This window comes from Octodon degus, unplaced genomic scaffold, assembly GCF_000260255.1.
Source record: "Octodon degus isolate 3935 unplaced genomic scaffold, OctDeg1.0 scaffold00053, whole genome shotgun sequence".
Classification (NCBI taxonomy): Eukaryota; Metazoa; Chordata; class Mammalia; order Rodentia; family Octodontidae; genus Octodon; species Octodon degus.
In genome coordinates, this window is record NW_004524629.1 from 13,943,222 (window position 1) to 13,961,749 (window position 18,528).

The 18,528-nt window shown below is 38.6% G+C and overlaps 1 protein-coding gene across 2 annotated transcripts in view; it reads left to right on the forward strand.

Annotated features, from left to right (window-relative positions):
- Gtf2e1 (general transcription factor IIE subunit 1) overlaps positions 1-4,417 on the forward strand; it is a 33,453-nt gene extending 29,036 nt beyond the window's left edge. For both annotated transcript variants that reach the window (XM_023717658.1, XM_023717657.1), the window contains one exon: positions 2,911-4,417. In XM_023717658.1, the coding sequence (XP_023573426.1) occupies positions 2,911-3,341 (431 nt within the window). In that variant the 3' untranslated portion in view covers positions 3,342-4,417. The remainder of the gene's footprint in view (positions 1-2,910) is intronic.
- The last annotated feature ends 14,111 nt before the right edge of the window (positions 4,418-18,528 follow it).

Below are 18,528 nucleotides of genomic sequence, written 5' to 3' on the forward strand. Positions count from 1 at the left end.
CGGTCCCTGATGCTTTGCGAAGCTTGTTCTAAGTAGGTGCTTTAGACCACTGAGCCATCTCTCCAGCCCAGTTAGGCTGTTTAATAGACTTGTTTCTCCCAACTTGGCTTCTAGCCTGTTTTTTAAGCAACCAAGCCTTTTCCTTGGTCAAAATTAAATATTATATTATTAACCTATATTAAATACAGTTAAGCTCAAAGTTTAACATTTTGTATTTACAATTCCTAAAATAGTAGAATATGACTTGGATGGACCTTAAATAAATCATCTAGTCAACTCAAGTTTTCTGCATAAGATAGGATACTATGCTGTCATGTCTAAATTTACAGTGGTACCTTTGTTCACCAAACTGCAATTCATGCAATAAATTCTGTGGCCAGAATCATGGAAAGAATTAAGTTCATGAACCAAAATACTGTTGTATCTTTGTTAAATTTCATGATATAGAACAGATTCTGGTTAGTCAATGTGTGAAATGAGTCTTATTTGTCCTACATTTAGTTTTCTTTAATGTTGATGTCTTTGTGTATATTCTGGACATCTCTGATGTTCTCATTAATTCTAATTTCTTTTGGTTTTGCTTTCTTTACAAGTAGTCCTCTTCCCTCAAACCATGTTTGCCCACAGTTTTTTAATTTTTTAAAATGGTGTTTTTCCAGATTATCTCCAGTCATAATGTACTTTTCTTGAGACCTAGCGACCAGAACAGAACATGCTGTTTGTACACAGATGAATCTTTAATGATTTTGGTTTTATTTCCAGACTGTTTTTGGGGCTTACTTAAAAGTTTGTTGCTTTCGTTCTGGAAGCATGTTAAGACATTAATTTTAGAAATGTGTGCAGAGGCCTTTTAGGAATCTTTCCTGCCTTGCATCTGATAGCTGTCTAACATACTTAGGATTATGTAGGCAGATTTCCTTGTACTTGCCTGTATAAAAATAGACCTTTTACCTTTTTTTCCACTTATATAGCCTTCATCCCGTTTTGTAGTTCTTGCTGGAGCTTAGCCTTTAAGCCCCCTGTAACTGCATAGCATCAAAAGTACAATGTTGGTAAGATAAAACTATTTTGTAACATTGTTTTATTAGCAGTTACTCCTTTTAGACATGCACTCCTTGCCTTTTTATTTTTTGTTGAAATACTGCATTGGTAATAGATTTCTGGGGCGAGGAGGTTCTGCTCTTGATATTTTAAAGTGGTCAAATTTAATTATAACTCTCATTTTGACATACATTTTATAAATCTCTCTTCTCTGACATCATTTTCTGCCTTACTGCTCAAATTCTTATTTTGGAAATTCAGGTTTTCCAAAATGTCCAGCATTCTATATAATCCACTCTGATGTGTTAATGAGAAGATGCTTTTACTTTGTGTATTCTTTTGATGTAATGGTAGATGACATTTTCCCAAGTACCAGGTCTATTCTTTTTTTTTTTGCTGTACCAGGGATCGAAGCTGAGACCTTGTGCTTGCCAGGCAGGTGCTTATGCTGCTGAACTATCTCCCCAGCCCATCAGGTGTATTCTGTACATGTTACATTCACTCTGTCTCCGCAATACTTCTCTGAAGTATGTACTTTTTCCCCCTTTTATATTAAGAAAATTGAATCAGAGATAATGTTATATGGGCAAAATTAACAGCTAATAAGCAATAGAATCAAGTTCCAAAAATCACTTTTAATGCTTTTATGTATTTAAAATGGCAGATGTTTGATATTATCAGAATGTGGAATACAAATGTCCTTACATTTTTTTATCTACAGTGTATTCATCAAGGTGGGTACAAAAAATGATAGGAGAGGGGCTGGTGAGATGGCTCAGTGGTCCAAAGCACCTACTTAGAACAAGCTTGGCAAAGCACAGGGACCGCAGTTCAATCCCCCAGCACCACATGCCAGCCCGCCCCACCCCCTGGTGGGCTGAGCCACACACACACACACACACACACACACACACACAAATTAAAAAAAAAATGATAGGAGGTCTGTGGTGAGAGGAGTTACTTTTGCAATCAGATACTTTTTTATGAATAGTTCAAAGTGTGCAAAATTTGCTTCAGGAAAATAAAACTACCATTTATTCATTCATGCATTAAATACTCATTGCCTAACAAGTGGCAAGCATTAACTAGCTCAATGAATATCCGTGAATAAAAAGGATAATTTTTTTTTTTTTTTTTTTTTTCCTTCGGTACCAGGGATTGAACTCAGGACCCTGCACTTGCCAGGCAAGCGCTTATTCTACTGAGCTATCTCCCCGGCCCTCCATAAATGTTTTGTACATCCTACATTTTTGGAAAGGAGGGATAACAATGACAATAGACATAACTTATTTATTATGTTAGAAAATAAGTACCTTGGGATAAAGTAGAGCACTATAAGGTGAAAGTACAAATGCCTTGAGGTAGGAGTGTTTCATATGTGTACAAGGAATATCATAGAGGCCCTTGTGCTGGAGCAGGAGTAAGGGAGAGAGCAAGTAAGAAGGTTATCGGAGTGGTTCTTTTTAACACTTTTGCCTTTCACTCCAAGCAAGATGAGCAATGTTTTGCTTTTCTGTTGTGCCACAATATACTTGGTCCTTCACAGGCATTATTTCATCAAGTCCTTAACCAGAACCCATTTATCATCCAGTTTTAGAGAAAAGCTACCGAAGTTTAGAGCTTAAGTAATTTGCTCAAAGTGGTACACTTGGAAAAACAAAGGTTTAATAAATTCATGTTTATTCTTGACTGTTATGCTGCTTGACCTCAGTTTGTGAGAAACCTTTTGGATAGTAGCCTGAGTAATGGAATCAGTGATGTCTGTGTTTTTTTATTACATCATTAGGTATTTAAATATAACAGATGCATTTCAATGTAAAGGAATTTTTTTTGTATTTAAGGATTTTGACTCTGGATTTTAACCCACAGGTGGCATAGATATGGATGCATTTCAGGAGCATGAGGAAGGCCACACAGGGCCTGACGATAATGAGGAGGTCATGCGAGCACTCCTCATTCATGAGAAGAAGACCCCCTCTGCTGCGGCTGGCTCTGTAGGGGCAGCTGCTCCTGTGACTGCCACGAATCCCAGTGACTCGGAAAGTGAGACCAGTGAGTCAGACGAGGAGTCTCCACCCCGGCCAGCAGCTGCTGTGGCCGTGCATCCTCGGGAAGAGGATGAGGAAGATGACGATGAGTTTGAGGAGGTGGCAGATGACCCCACTGTCATGGTGGCGGGCCGCCCATTCACCTACAGTGAGGTGAGCCAGCGGCCAGAGCTGGTGGCCCAGATGACACCAGAAGAGAAGGAAGCGTACATAGCAATGGGACAACGCATGTTTGAGGACCTCTTTGAATGAGCTTTCTCTGCCTGTTCCTCCTTTCTGTCATGCTCATTTCAAAAAGAAATTCCCTACCTTTGAAGAAATCTGTTTAAGTGACTTTCATGCCCTCTTGATAGAAAGCACCTGTTAATCTTTTGCAAAGAATAATGGGAGAGAAAGTTTGATTTTAATGCCAGAACTTCCCAGAAAGGTAGGTTGGCTGTAGGCATTCCCTTCTCTGTTATTACTACAGTATTAATGTTACTGTATTTCTTTATCTGATTTTTTCTTTTGTTTTTAAGATGCCCTTTTCTCCCTTCTGAGATAAATAAGGGAAGTAAATTATTTTTGCATACCTATACACACCTACTACGATTTGTAGCAATTTTTATTTTTACCAAGCATTCAAACAGTTCCTTATATTGTCTGCAATCAAAGCAGCTTGCTGATAGGCAAGTCAGTGGTTAGGGGAAAAGAATCCTAAAACTCCATGTTTCCCCTGATTAAGATTGGGGTCAACATGTAAGAGGAGGTGAGAACATGTGCAGAAGAGCAGCAGATGTGCCTGAACCTTGTGATTAGTGTGGAAACCAAATTTGTGTCTGCAGAATTGACCAGACTGGTAGATTTCTATGGTTTTGCTTAATGCTTTTTTGGTTTGGATTTTGGATGATACAAAGCAAAGTATGCCTACTATACCTTTATAAAAAATTAAAAGAAAAAAATAGTCAAATGACAAAGAATCCATGTAAAGGGTTGGAAAGAGTGCCTTAGAACTGCCAATGTCTGTTGTGATTTGGAAGTCCTTGAGGTAAACCCGAGACTGCCCCACCCCCACTATAGACTTCTTGTCAGTGCTATAAATTAAGGAGGCCATCCCAGCAGAAGTCAGCACAGACTAATTGATTACCTTCCTCTTTCTCTTTCAACATCTTTTGAAAGCCCTTTTTTGGGTCTCTCTCTTGATCCCTGTCAGACATGGTAGTTTAGAGTGCATCCTGTATATTGTGAAGCATTGTAACCTCAAGGAACATAGTTTGTTTGGGTTCTGATATGTAGTGTGATTTTTATGAATGCAGAACTTTAAAAATAAAGGACAATTGTATTTCTTATATTTTTCTTGCATTGTAATTTTTAAGTATTTATCATTTTGCAGTACATGTGTGAAATTAAGATGGTATCTTAGCGTATCTGAGCCTTGTATGAAGTGATGTTTCATTTTCTTGGGTCTATTAATGACTAAATATTGACCATAACTATTTTATACTAAATGAAATTTGTTAATGTCTAGCTGTGTAACATCATGGAGCATAATTAAAATGTATATTCTTATTAAAAACATGTTAAAGACTTATTAGTCAAATTTTATATAATAGGTGCAGTTATATATGATCTAAATTTTTTCTGACAAGTTGTTTTAAGAATGATCTTTATGTGTCTTATGTACATGGATCTATTCAACTTTTAAACTTTTTTTTTTTTTAATTTCATAACTTTAGAAGTTGATTTAGGGCCAGCCCGATAGCCTTTTATTTGATTAGGATATTGTTTCTGTCAGAGTAGTTTACTTGTGTTACCTTTAACAGCTGGACTACTATCATATTTAATATCTAAAATTCTTTGGGGAAAGTGAGGAAGATTTTTATTTTTTTTTTAATTTTTTAATTTTTTTTTCTTTTCAAAGTTTTATTGATAAACATATAGCAATGAGACAGTTTCAAATCAAATCGGAAGTACAGTTTCAACAAATAATACACTGCATATATTCTTCTTAGTGGTTAATTGCTGTACAAGATGCAGACTTGTGATCCTACTTACAAACACCATTAGAAAAAATCATTCTATTCATTAAGAGAATGCAACTATATATCTATCCCAACCACTTTGAATACACAGATACAAAATGGACATTCATAGTTATACCCCAATTTTTTTTAAGTTCCGTTATTGAATATTATAGGTGTGTAAACTCAGCAAAATATTCTAAAAGAGGAGGAAGATTTTTAGAAAAAAACAGATACTTCGATAAATTTACTGTTTATTCTGCTGCTCCTTCTGCTATAAAAGAAAGAAAATAAACTCTGAACAAGATAAGTACAGATACTTTAAAAACTTGTAAAGCTAAAATGAGTTGGGAATGGGGAGAGAATCATGCAATCTCCCCTTGGAGACCTACAGGAATGAACTAATTCTGGCATGCCCTCAAGGGCAAGAACAAGTACCCTAGCTTCTCTTCAGAAGGAGCTTTGTGTCCTGAGTACCAGAAGCAGTCTTTCCTATTCCAGCTGCAAAGCAGGTAGGCATAGTGCATGACCCAGTTTCAACAATCAACCAATGATTCCCATCATACAAAAGTACATAATTGCTACCTCATGTAAATAAGTCTGGGGAATTAGTCTGGACAGAAGCCTAGCACAAGGTCCTGAAATGCCTTGAATCATGTTAAGTCATATGAGGTGGTTATATAGTTTTGTTGTTGTTATATAAATGTTAATTATTTTTAAATACACCCAGTAAAATAAATAGTACAAACAGAACTCACCATGTGACTCCTCTGAGGAAATAATTGCTGATAGCTTAATGCATTATCAACTCGAGCATTTCTGGGCCTTTAGATAACCTTCAGACTCTATATGCCACATTGTTTTTTACGTAAGTGGGCTTATATATGCATTCCCATTTGCTTTTTTAAAGGGACTAAGTAGAATCTTAAGTTCTATGGTGATTTATGTAAAATGTTCCGTTTTGATGGGTAGTTATTGTCTTTTTTTTTTTTTTCCTCACTATGACAATGCTGTGTGTTTGTTCTCCTATTTCTAAAACTCAGTTACAAAACAGAAATAGTCAAAGGTTGTATTAGTCTGTTTTGTGTTGTCACAACAAAATGCCCAAGACTGGGTACATCATAATAGGCTGCAAACTAATTAGGTTTATTTAGTTCACAATTTTCAAGGCTCAAAGTTCAATATGTGGTCCCATCAGGAGATCCACTGAGCTTTGCCCAACGTGCTGAACAAAAAGAAAGGAAAATGGCTGTTTGCACAGGAGGCCAAGTTCATTTGGTGGGTTCTCATTACAATGACCTACTCTGCAAATACTCACTTTGAGAACCCAGTGTTGATCCCTCTGAAGGCAACACCCCTGGTAACCTGTCTTCCACCATTCCAACATCATCATGCTGCAGACACATCTAGTGTCCAGCTAACAAACTGCAGAGGATACAGGTAGCCAGGCCCACACCATATAGGAACTGTTGGAAAGGGTAAAAATTTTGAAAAATCAGTGAAAGATTTTAGGCAAGGGATTAAGCTAATGTGATTTCCTGTTATTTAATCCCTTTGTGTGGGGAAACGGTTAAAACTTGTGGTGGGAAAGGGTGAAAGTGAGGAGACAAGCTGGGCATTGCTGCAGTGAGCATTGCTGACTGAGAATAGGGTAGCTCTGGTAGACATTATGAGGTCAGATTTAAAATATATCTTCAATTTATCAGCAAGGCCTGTCAGCTCTATCTTCAAAATTAGGTTATATAAATTAGGTTTCATATAAATTATATTTTGAATCCAACAGGTCTTGCTAATAAATTTGATAAGGGAAAAAGGGGAAAGACTGGCCAAACGTCTTTCTAGTACAATGAACCATTGGGGGACACATGCAAATTTTGGCAGAGGCAGTGTCCATTTTAAACTTCAATAGACAGTGGCAAGTTGCTCTTCTAAATAATGTTTTGGTAGTTTTAAGCAGGGGGCCAATTTGTAGTATTGAAGCTGGATTAGAGTTTAAACCTAAAGATTATTAAACTCATTTTAATAGTATCCATGAGTAATTTGGTCTAAAGACCTGTCTACATTAGTGGAGATGGAAAGATGGGGACCGAATTGAGAAACTTTGAAGAGATAGAATCAGTGGGATTTGGGTCCTCACATGAATCTCAGATTTCTGGGTTGGAGGCTGTGTTTACCATGACTAGAAATACAGGAGAAGGAATGGGTTTTGCTCCTGTTGCAGATTCAGTTAAGTGACATCACTACTTCGCCTATAAGCTCAAGCCAAAGTTCCAACATTTGGCTAGTCTTTCCCCAACCCATATCGAATTTATTAGCTAGACCTGTTGGATTCAAAATATAATTTATATAAAACCTAATTTATATAACCTAATTTTGAAGATAGAGCTGACAGGCCTTGCTGATAAATTGAAGATATATTGTAAATCCGACCTCATAGCGTCTACAATGCCACCTTATTCTCAGCAGTGCTCGCTGTGGTGCTGCAGCTATGCCCATCTTGTCTCCTTACTTTCACCCTTTCCCACCACCACATATTTTAACCATTGCCCCACACAGAATTAAAAAACCAGGAAATCACATTAGCTTAACCCCTTGCCCAATATCTTTCACTGATTTTTCAAATCTTTTACCCTTTCCTATATGAAGTTGGCCTGGCTACCTGTATGCTCTGCCATTCATTAGCTGCTCAGACCATATTACAGTTCTCCATGTTTCTCAAATATGCTCTTTTTTCATGCCTTAGGTCTTTGTCTAGCTGTATTGTCTGCATGAAACACTCTTGTCCAGTGGCATTCATATTATTGTCAGCTTAAATGCCACCTCAGAGAAGCTGAGAGAGCTGTGCCTTCAAAGTGATTTCTTCCATTCACTGTCTTATTTACCTATTTATTGTAAAATTATTATTTAAAATCAATTCATTTGTATCTTACCTGTGTATGTCTATTACCCCAAACCCTAAAGGACTATCTGCCTCTTGAGGGCAGGATACTAGCAGACAGAATTACTCCTGGTTCATAGTAGCTGGTCAGTGAACATTGACATGGACAGATGAATTAGCACTAAAGAGTGTGACCTTTTCTCCAAGGCCAAGTAAGCAGATTTGAATTACAGATTCAAATTGTGTTCTTAATCAGTTAATTATGTTCACTTGTGATTCATGGTACCTAGGGCTATGTCTCCAGTACTATCAGTAGGGGGTGCTGGAATATAGTTTCTAGGGCACAGCTAGACATCTAGATGCTTCAGTGCTGGGAGCCATTAGATTAAATGTTTATGGAAAAGAGAATTTACTGAGTACTTGGGGCTTACACTGTTCAGGAAGGTATCCACTGGCCACATGTGGCTGTCAAGCACTTAAAATGTATCCAGTCTAAAATAAAATGTGCTATAAATACATAATACATGTGCTGTATTTCTAAAGATAGTATGAGAATAAAACTTTTATATTGGTCATGATTTGGAAAGATAATTATTTAGATACAGTGGGTTAAAGAAGAAATACTATTAAAATCAGTTCCATTTATTTCTTTCTACTTTTGATGTTATTAGAGCACTAATTACATGAATGGCTTACATTTGTAGCTTGCATTGCTTATTTCCTTTGGGCAGCACCCGTTGAGAGTATTTTCATGTGCTAGAGTTACACATAGTCTTATCTTAATGACTGTTGAATTTTTCCTCATTCACAGCTTATTGACCTGAATGTGTGCACTGTCCCTCCCCATCCCCTTATGCCACCCTTTTGGAAAGTTGGGGTCTGGTTTGTTTTTTTCCTTGTTTCGAGGAACCGCAGTATAATTTGCCTCACCTGTTGGGAATGGTTGAGGGTTGTTATGTTGGGACATTTTGTTCATTTGCTTTTTTCCTGAAGGAGAGCAGAATACAGAGAAACACTTTAACCACTGAAACCAGTAGTATTGACATTGAGAGTGCTGCTGTCATGCCAGAGTTGCAGGAACTAAGAGCCGGTCCTAAGTCAGGACAGCAGGAAGCCCAGTGATTTGTATGCATATGTAATGTATGTTAAGTAGCTCTTTTGTGTACAGTCTGTCTTCCTCATCCACCTACCACCCCACTGGAATATAAACCCATGAGAACAGAGGCATCATCTTTCTTCCTCACTGTAGTATTTGGGTTCATATCTGTGGCTCAAGGTTTGGCACATTAGTAAGGATCCATCAATATGTACTTGTAGAATAAATAAACAATTATGTGGAAGCTTACTTGGGCTGTAAGCAAACTATGACCCTCATGTAGAGGACCACTATTTTCAGTTTCTGACACTATTTATACCTAACATTTGTGATGCTGTTATGTATTATCTGCCTAGAGCTTCTTTTATAAAATGCTGAGACCAGCAAGATAGCTCAGCAAACTAAAGGCAAGCGCGGGGACCACAGTTTGATCCCCAGCACCATGTGCCGTACCAGCCCTGCCCCAGGGTAGGCTGAGCCAGCCAGAGTCTGGGCGTAGTGGCACACACCTGTAATCTTAGCTCTGGGGAGGCTGAAAACAGGAGGATCACTGTGAGTCTGAGCTGCATAGTGACACCCTGTAACAACCAAATGCCTTTAAAAAATAATAAAAAAATAATATGCTTACAGATGATGAGTTCTGATCTGTGTAACAAAGGGCATTTTCCCAGCAACAGGTAAGCCCACCTGACCAAAAGTACATTCAACAAATACATCTAACCCAAAGCTTGTGCATTAATTTATCCACTACAACTATATTAAGATTTTTATCCTTCAGTCTTCGTGGATCAGATCCCGGGCCTACCATATGCTGGGCAAGGGCTCTACCACAGAGCTGTGTTTACAGCCCCAAGATCATTTAAGCAGGCAATTTGTAAAGAAAAGTGACTGTGCTATTTTTTTCTTTCAATTTTAAATCAGCTGGAGATCTTATTTTTCCATAACATAATTTAGTGATTCTGTAGTTGTCTTCAAGATATCAGATCCAGATTCCTTTTATCTTTATACTCAGCCTGCCTTGGCAAGTGCTTATGGAATCATAATAGCTGACTCACCTTCCCCATCAGGTAGAAAGATAAAAGGGAAAAATTCTATATATTTCAGAGAAGTCAGTGTCCTGTTTTTTGTTTTTTACTGTGAAATTCACATGTCATCAAATTAGTCATTTAGAAGTGAATGATTGGGTGGCATTCAGTGTATTCACAGTGTTGTGTAACTGCCATCTTTATCTAGTTCCGAAATGCTATTACCATCTGAAAGCACCCATGGTTCCCATTCTCCCCTTCCCTGCCTTTGTCAGCCACCAATCTTCTTTCTGTTGCTATGGATTTTCTTTTTCTGAATATTTCATATAAATGGAATTATAAGATGTTACTTTTTATGGTTAGTTTTTTTTTCCACTTAGCAAAATATTTTAAAGTGCATATACCCTGCATATATATATATATATATATATATGAATGAAGAATATTCTATTATGTATATATACCATAATTTGTCTATCAGTTCAGTTTTTAATGTGAATTTAAGATGTTTCTATATTTTGGTTATTAAATAATGCTGCTGTATTTATACTCACATACAAATATCTGTGTGACTGTTTTCAATGTCGGGAGTGTATATGCTTAGGAATTGTTGGGTTACGTATAGTAACTATATGCTAATTCTTTTGAAAGTAGTACTTCTTCCTGCACTGTGTACCACAATTACTGTCATTCAGTGGGGAGTAGCCAAGAACTAGTAACCAAGCTGTCTGTTTTGGAAATGGCAGTCCCAAGAGAATATCAGAACTTTATGGTTTTGACTAGAGAAATTTTCCTGGGACTAGTGTAGCTACAAAGGACAGAGTGTCAGCAGATGTGCATGAGGTAAGAATTCAGGAGTTCTAGATTTTTTTTTTTTTTAAAGGAATTAGTGTTTCTAAGTTCCCCTTTCCATTTATTCCTATAATTTAGACTACATCACAATGTGGGTTCATCCTGCCTCTCCAGTTTCCTATATGGAACTGTGATCTCTGTGCTCTACTTCTCTGTTAAGAAGTCCAGGGTCAGAGGTTGGCCCATGTCTTATTTGCTTAAGGGTGGAGGTGAGGCCTCCCTCTTTGAAATACTTGAAACTATACCACTCTGGGGGCTCGGGGTGATGGCAGTTGCTAGCATCCAGAAGATGGATCCAGAATTAAATTGCCTCTCACAGTACTTTCTCAGTATGAAATCAGTTTTAATCAGCCCTATTGCACCAGCTTCAAAAATGAGAGGCTGGCAGCTTTTCATTTCAGAGTAGTGACCTACCTGGGAGGTCTGAAGAGTGATTCTGACAGTGTTCCAAGAGAATCCTTTCCTGCTGGTATGTGCCTGCATGCAGACATAATTGTGTACCTAGGAGGAAGAAAAGGAGGCAAGATAAGGTGGGCCTTCATGTTGGTGTGTGGGTGGAGAGACCTACTGTGCCATGTCAGTCACATTTCGCATTTCTTTGACAGGCTGTAACTTAAAGTAAGTTTAGTCACAATTTCTTTGCTCCCTTTGCCAGAGACTCATTAAGCTATGAAAGCATCACAATATTATGGTCATCTATGTCCATGGCTCCAGCACAAGTCTAACTCCTTCCTACTGATGCAGCCCTCCCACCCCCACCTCACACTCTCCACCACCAGCATGAACAAAAACACCCACAAAGCAAAGAACTAAATGAAAGTATGTGACAGTGGCAATTTTCTCCCCTAAACTACTACTTCTCAAAATGTATATTGAGTCATCTGGAGAATTTTACATATGTCCTCACTGTCCTTCCCTTCTTTGACTCACAGATCTGTTTCAGCACCTGTTTCATTACACCAGCTCCCCACCCCAGAAATGCAGTTGGCAAGTCCCTTTCTGAACTTGTCTTGCTACATAAGTGATACTTTCCCTCTGCCTCCAATCCTGGCTTGACTATTTTTTGCCTCTTCTGTCCTGCATCCTCTTTACCATCACCACTTCTAGAGCAAGCCACTTAAACTTGTTTCCTGTGGTGGGATGGGTAATTCTGTCTTCTCTCAGTTTGTGTTCCTTCCCACCCTGTCCATGGGATTCAGCTGGGATTGATGTCTGGGACAGTGACTGATTCAGAGAGGGTTGCATGATCCAGGCCAGATAGTCAAGAGTATCTCCAGATCATTGTTGAAATCAGAAAAATGCATTTCTCTGCTATTGTTACTAAACTGGTGAAGCAGAACTGGTAACTTCTGGGAGCAATCTCTGTTACTACTTGAGGACAATTTTCCAGAAAGTGAAACTAACAGAGTAATAGGTAGAGACTAGAGTTAGAGAGAGAGAAAGATTTCCATCCATTATCTGTGAGTACCAGAATCCTGTCACATTTGCAGCCATTTTTATCCTTCCAATTATTTCTAGTACACGAGTCAATACATTTTAATTTATTCTTAGGCCAACTTGAATTGGGTTTCTATCCCTTGTGGTTAAAAGTCTTGTCCAAGAAAATCAGCTCCCTTATGTCTCTACTTCATCTTCACTTCTGTCTTTTCCTCTGGGCCCAGAAATAGCATCCTTACTCTGTAAACCTCCCCTTTCCTACTAATCCTCTTCAATGTTATCATTTCACAGACATGCTAGGGCTTTTTAGTCTAGCCAGGACTTTCCTATCTCATTCAGTCTTCACATAAAGCCCTGAGGAAGATGGATAAGGCTTTATTATTTTCTTTCTTCAGTTGAGAAAACAAGTTGTAAGAAGTTTATAATGATTTGTCCATCTCAGGCTATTTATAGTCAGTGCTGAGACTCATGCCCAAGTTTCCTGACTGCAGAGATACAGTTATTTCTTTTATATTGTGTTGTCTCCCATGGGTAGAAACATGGGTCTAATGTAAACTTACACTGTCTTCTCCCATGGAGACCTCCTCTCTCTAGCCTTATGGGCCCAGTGAGACTAAAACCTCATCGTTGTTTCAGTATCTCCTTCATATCATCTGCCCTCCATGTTCTATCCTTTGATTCCCTTTCATCTTCCTGCACCAACTAAATTAAGATTTTACTGTGCCTGTAGGTTATTTCTCAAAGACTGAATCTAGTACAAGTACAGCTTGTGTGTGTGTGTGTGTGTGTGTGTGTGTGTGTGTGTATGTGTGTGTTCCTCGGGATTGAACTCAAGGACTCCATGTTCAACTATATCCCTAGCCCAAGAATATGAGTTTTATTCCAAGTTACATCGTAGATTTGGTCCTACCATTTTAGAGCCACATAACTTCTTCAACTTCACCAACTTCAACAATCCAAGGCCTCCCAAAAAGCACTTCAAATCATTAATCACCCCCCCAAACCTGACCTGCATTTTATCCTTCCTCCCTGAGCTAGCGAGTGTAGCAGCAAAGTACAGCTCAGTGATCTCACACACAATTGGCCTTGCTGCCTGTTTTCCTCTGGGCCCTTTCTGCTAAGATCTCTGTAGTGTTCTGTTCTGTTTACCTTTATCTTTGTCAGTATATTCATGATCTTGCCTTCTCTTCGTTTCTTTAATAATCAAGTTGTCCTCAAACAACTTCTCTGGTCAACGTTTTTTTGGCTGTCTTCTAAGCTTCCATTGCTTCCTCCCTAATGATGCTTGTTTTTATTATTTGTTTGTGCTTGCCAAGAGATCCCTTTTCTAAGGAAGCATACATGCTTCAGGAGAAGTGTCATTGAGCCAAATGTAATTACATAGTAATTTTTTTTTTCTGTATTTAGGACAGTGTCTACAGAGTCTATAGGGACTCATTACATAGATCAGACTCAGAGATTCTCCTGTTTTCAGCTTCCCAAGTGCTGGGATTACAGGTGCGAACCACCATGCCCAGTCTCAATCACTGTCTCAGCACACTCTGTGGGCAGGGCTGGCTCGGCATACTAGGGATCGAACCCCAGCCTTTGTGCTCTGCCTAAGCAGCTGCTTTAGTCCTCTGAGCTATCAGGCTGGCCCAGTAATTTGGATTATTCAGATAATTTAATTCTAGAGACATGGTAGGATTGCATTTACCAGCTTATTGAAATTAGGGGTAGCCATATGGCTTATTTTGACCAATAAAGTGTGAACAGAAATGATACCTGTCACTTCTAGGCAGAGAGCTTTAAAAGCCAGTGTATGATCAATTTGCAAGGTTTCCTCCTTGTTGCTGTAGTGATTGCTTAACTATAAGTCAAAATGAAGTCTCCATCAGCCAGGGTCCAAGAGTGACTAATGGTTGAGCTCCCCCTGCCAATGTACACAGACATGTAGGGAGAGCAAGAAGTCAATTTTTGCTATATGAAGCCCCTGAGATTTGAAAGTTGGCTGTTAACACTGTGTAAGAAGGCAGTTTTAAATTATACAGTAACCGGTGCCTCTCCCAGGAATTTTGCCTAAACTGACCAGGCCACAGCATTCTGTGGCCAAAAGCTTGATTGAGAAAAAGGCTCTGGACTCACTTGTATACTGATTTGATAAAGAAGGATTGTTGGAGCTTCAAGGAAGGAAGTTTTTGCACTTTTAAGAGCCACCAGAAAAGATGAACTCTCTCTATGGATCTTATGTGCAAATGTGAAACCTAAAATTACTATAGTCATTTTGCTGCTAGGCAGAGGATAAAACCAGTCAACAGGGAGAGCAGAACCAAAAGAATCATGAAGAAATGAAGCCAAAGCCTTAACTGAATCATAACAAATCATTGCCTGAGCCCTAGATTTATTCAGTTAGGAGAGCCAATAAATTCACTTTGTTTAAGCCACTTGAGATGGGTTTTATGTTTCCTGTTTTCATAAACATCTTAAAAGTTTCAGTTTTCTTGATTTCTATTTTTATTTTCCACTCTTCCAACCAGTCTCAAAGAAATAATAGGTAATAATGGCATCTATTTATAAAGACATGCTGTATCTGGTATTATGCAAATTTCCAGAAAGAAATTATGTTCCATTTCAAAATAGCAGCTATAATATATGTAAGCTCCTTGAAAGCAAGAATCTTATTTGTATTTGTTTCCCTAGCAACTATGATATGGTGCAAAGTAGGTGCTGAATGAATATTGATGAAATGAACTTGTGTAAATTGACCTTACCCTTAAAAAGCTTACTCTCAGAGAATACTGTTGAATAGCCAGTCTCATAAATCTTATAGATTCATGATCCACTCAAGATGGTATAGTCTAGGGGCCGGGGAGATGGCTCAGTGGAATAAGTGCTTCCTTGGCAAGCGCAAGGGCCTGAGTTCAATCCCCGGTTCCACAAGAAAAAAAAAAAAAAGATGGTATGGTCTATTAGTCACTAACTGAAGATTCAGAGATTCAAAAGTCATGGTACTGACAGTGAAAAACTATTAAAGAAAGACAGCATTATTGTTTGAAATTGAGAGCAGAAGTCTGGGAAAAGGCCAAATTTGATCTTTAAAAAAAAAAAAAAAATCAATGTATCTGGTAACCTAAACAACTGATTGGAAAATAACATCATGCAATACAAAAACCATTGTTGAACTCCTGTTACTTTGGTTAATGAAATTTTGTGTTGTTTCTAATGCTATTTTTTACTACTATTTTGTATTGTTTTAAAAAAATAAAAATTAAAAAAATTGAGCAGAAAAAAAATCATTGTTGAATAAGTACTGTATAGCAGAGTCAAAGAATGGAAATCACACAAAGGTAGGGCAGTGATCAAAGTGGAGGGTGGTGCATTGAGAAGTACATTCGACTGAGGTGCTCACTGGATATTAGATGTTCATTTCATTTTTCTCATCACAAGAGAAAGCAGAAAGCTGTTTCTTCTTGAACTGCTTAAAGTAGGCTCGATATAAAAGAAATTTTGTGGCTGTTACCCTGATGATTTAGCTTCTTACTTACTCAAATTCCTGTCACATAGTAGGCAGGTAAAGATATTTATAGACATCTGTCCTTGTATTATTTCTCCTCACAGAAAGTAGAAGCTTCCTAGGCCTTGTTTGCCAAATAAGTCGCCGCTTTCCTGGCTCTCTTAACTCAGTGCTGAGCACACACTGGTGCACAGTAGGCCCTTAGGTTGAGTACTTGTTGAATGGATTCAGATTATCTAGTTTGGGGGGTAAAAGTGTTCCTAGTGAGTCTGGTTTCTCAGCACAGCCACACTTCATCAAACTGTCAGATCAACCTCTCAATAGGGTATCTTAACTACATGCTATTAAAATACCTAAATAGAAGTTCCATCTGTCTGAATAGACTGAGCCTGATGACTCAGCCACAGAAGTGGGAGGCTGATCCAGCCAGACATGAACCCACAGGGTAGGGAATAGGCAACTAACTCCCTCGCCCTGAGCTGCTCCAGAGTGCTCACATTACAAGGCATAGATTTATAAACTGAAAACCAGATCGACAAGTTAGCAAATCATGAAGACTGAAAGAAGACATGAGAAAGTGTCTGGACTGTTAGTGGAGGTCTGGCTGGAGCCCCATAGTGCAGCTGTGGATCATGTTGGAGCCATGTCGAAACAGGAGAAAAAAAAAGGAGTCTAGGGGCCTGCCCCTTTCACAATTCCTGGGACTCTGGATCTGCAATTTGTCTTCATGATATTATACTAAGTACTTTTTTAAAAAATTGTTTATTTTAAAAACTGTCACTGAAGTCACCCAATACTTAAACAACTAAGATAAAATGCAGCGATGAAACACTATGGATAACACTGCATTCTCTTTTTTACCCAAGAAGGATTTTACACAAATATCCATTCCCAATGACATATCACCAAGCCAGAATTTCTAAGTGGCCACTAGAGTCCTAACCACAGTCAGCTTCTCCCTTTTTTCCACTTCCTCTTAAATGCTGTGGTTGTAGATTGCTCTGCCTGTTGCCATTAAAGAAAAATAAATATTGAAGTGTCACTCTTCAACACTCTGAAATGCGTATTTAAATATGCTCTTTTCTAAGTTATACTTCTCTTGGTAGAATTTAGCATGTGAGGTTTTGCACATAGTAGGTGTCTACTTGATTACTCTTTAATTCAGTTGAATTGGTCTCCAGTACTCTTGGCTGAGATATAAATTGAGTGTGTTTTCTTATTGCCAGTGTTGGTTTGACTTCTCTTTTGATGTTCTTTATACTGTCCTTCCATATCTGTCTTTGGCCCAGTACCTTCCGACTCCCTGAATACACACACGAAGACACAATCCAATTCTGTCCCAGGTATTTTTTAATGCTCCTTTAGGGGGCTGTTTAGCTCTTTATTAAGTGGGAGGAGAAGAGAAAAAAATATGTAGAAGGGTCAGAAGACCCAGATTCTGGTCCCTGCTGTGCCATCTACGTTGGAAGTGCCTGTGTACACAGATTCCTTATCTCAAATATAAGAAAAGTAACAATATATGCCTAATCTACATCCCAGCATTGCTGCAGATGAGCTAATGTATAGAAGCCCTTTGAAAAAAGTACAACTTTTTAAAAACCTATGTTTATGAGAAGCCTACCTCTTTTCCTCAGTCTGTGCACATAGTAATCTGCACAGACTTTTTTTGTGTGTGTTTCTCTGGGATATGGATTCCCTCTCACTATCCTTCTCCAGAAGGGGCTGACAGGCTGACTTCCTGAGCCTGCATGGGACACATTTGCTCCTGTGAGTTCACTGTGGCCAGGGTCAAGCTCTCAGCTTTGCAACACTAGAAACTTGATCTTGGCACAAGCTCTGACTCCATCAGACTCAGGGATGCTGACTCATGCTGCCCAGAGGAGAATGATGCGCAGCCAGTGTGCCAGGTTATTAATTTACAATGGGAAACACATGGCCCTGTCTGCCCCCTTCTCCCTGTGGACCATTTGCATGGGAAGACTCAGAATCATCAGAAGGTTGCTCAGTGAGGAGGAAACTTTGATAAGTGCAGTTATAGTATTGAAATGTTTAACAACATCAGGCTCTGCTTATCTGGGACCTCTGTATCCTCAATAGAAATTTATTTTCCTGGTGGCCTAGGGGAATGTCATACACTGTTAGGAAACCCCAGGCTTCTTCTGTGAACTAGAGAGCCCCTTTCTGCACATTCCTTTGCTGGCCAATCATTCTTGAACCAACTCCCTGTTCTTTATATATGGTAATACTTTTCAGACATGGCAGTGGAACTGTGGTTCCAGTCTGCAGAACAGACTGAAACTGGTTGCTCCAAAATGTACCTGGGAACTGGTAAAGAAATATACAGACCTTTTCTTCTTCCTCCTCCTCCTTCTCCTCCTCCTCCTCCTCCTCCTCCTCCTCTTCCTCTTCCTCTTCCTCTTCCTCTTCCTCTTCTTCTTCTTCTTGCTTTGCTGGAAATTCTAATTTATTAGGTCTTTGTAAGGGTCTAGGAATCTAAATATTTGCAGGTATCTCAAGTGACAATGATCATCAACAAGGTAAAAAAACTACTGATATAGGAGTATGATTTAGCTAAGAATATATACTGTCACTTTAACATGACTTTGCATAGTTTGATCTTATCCTTTATAAATTGCTTGTATAGATTAACTCTCCGAG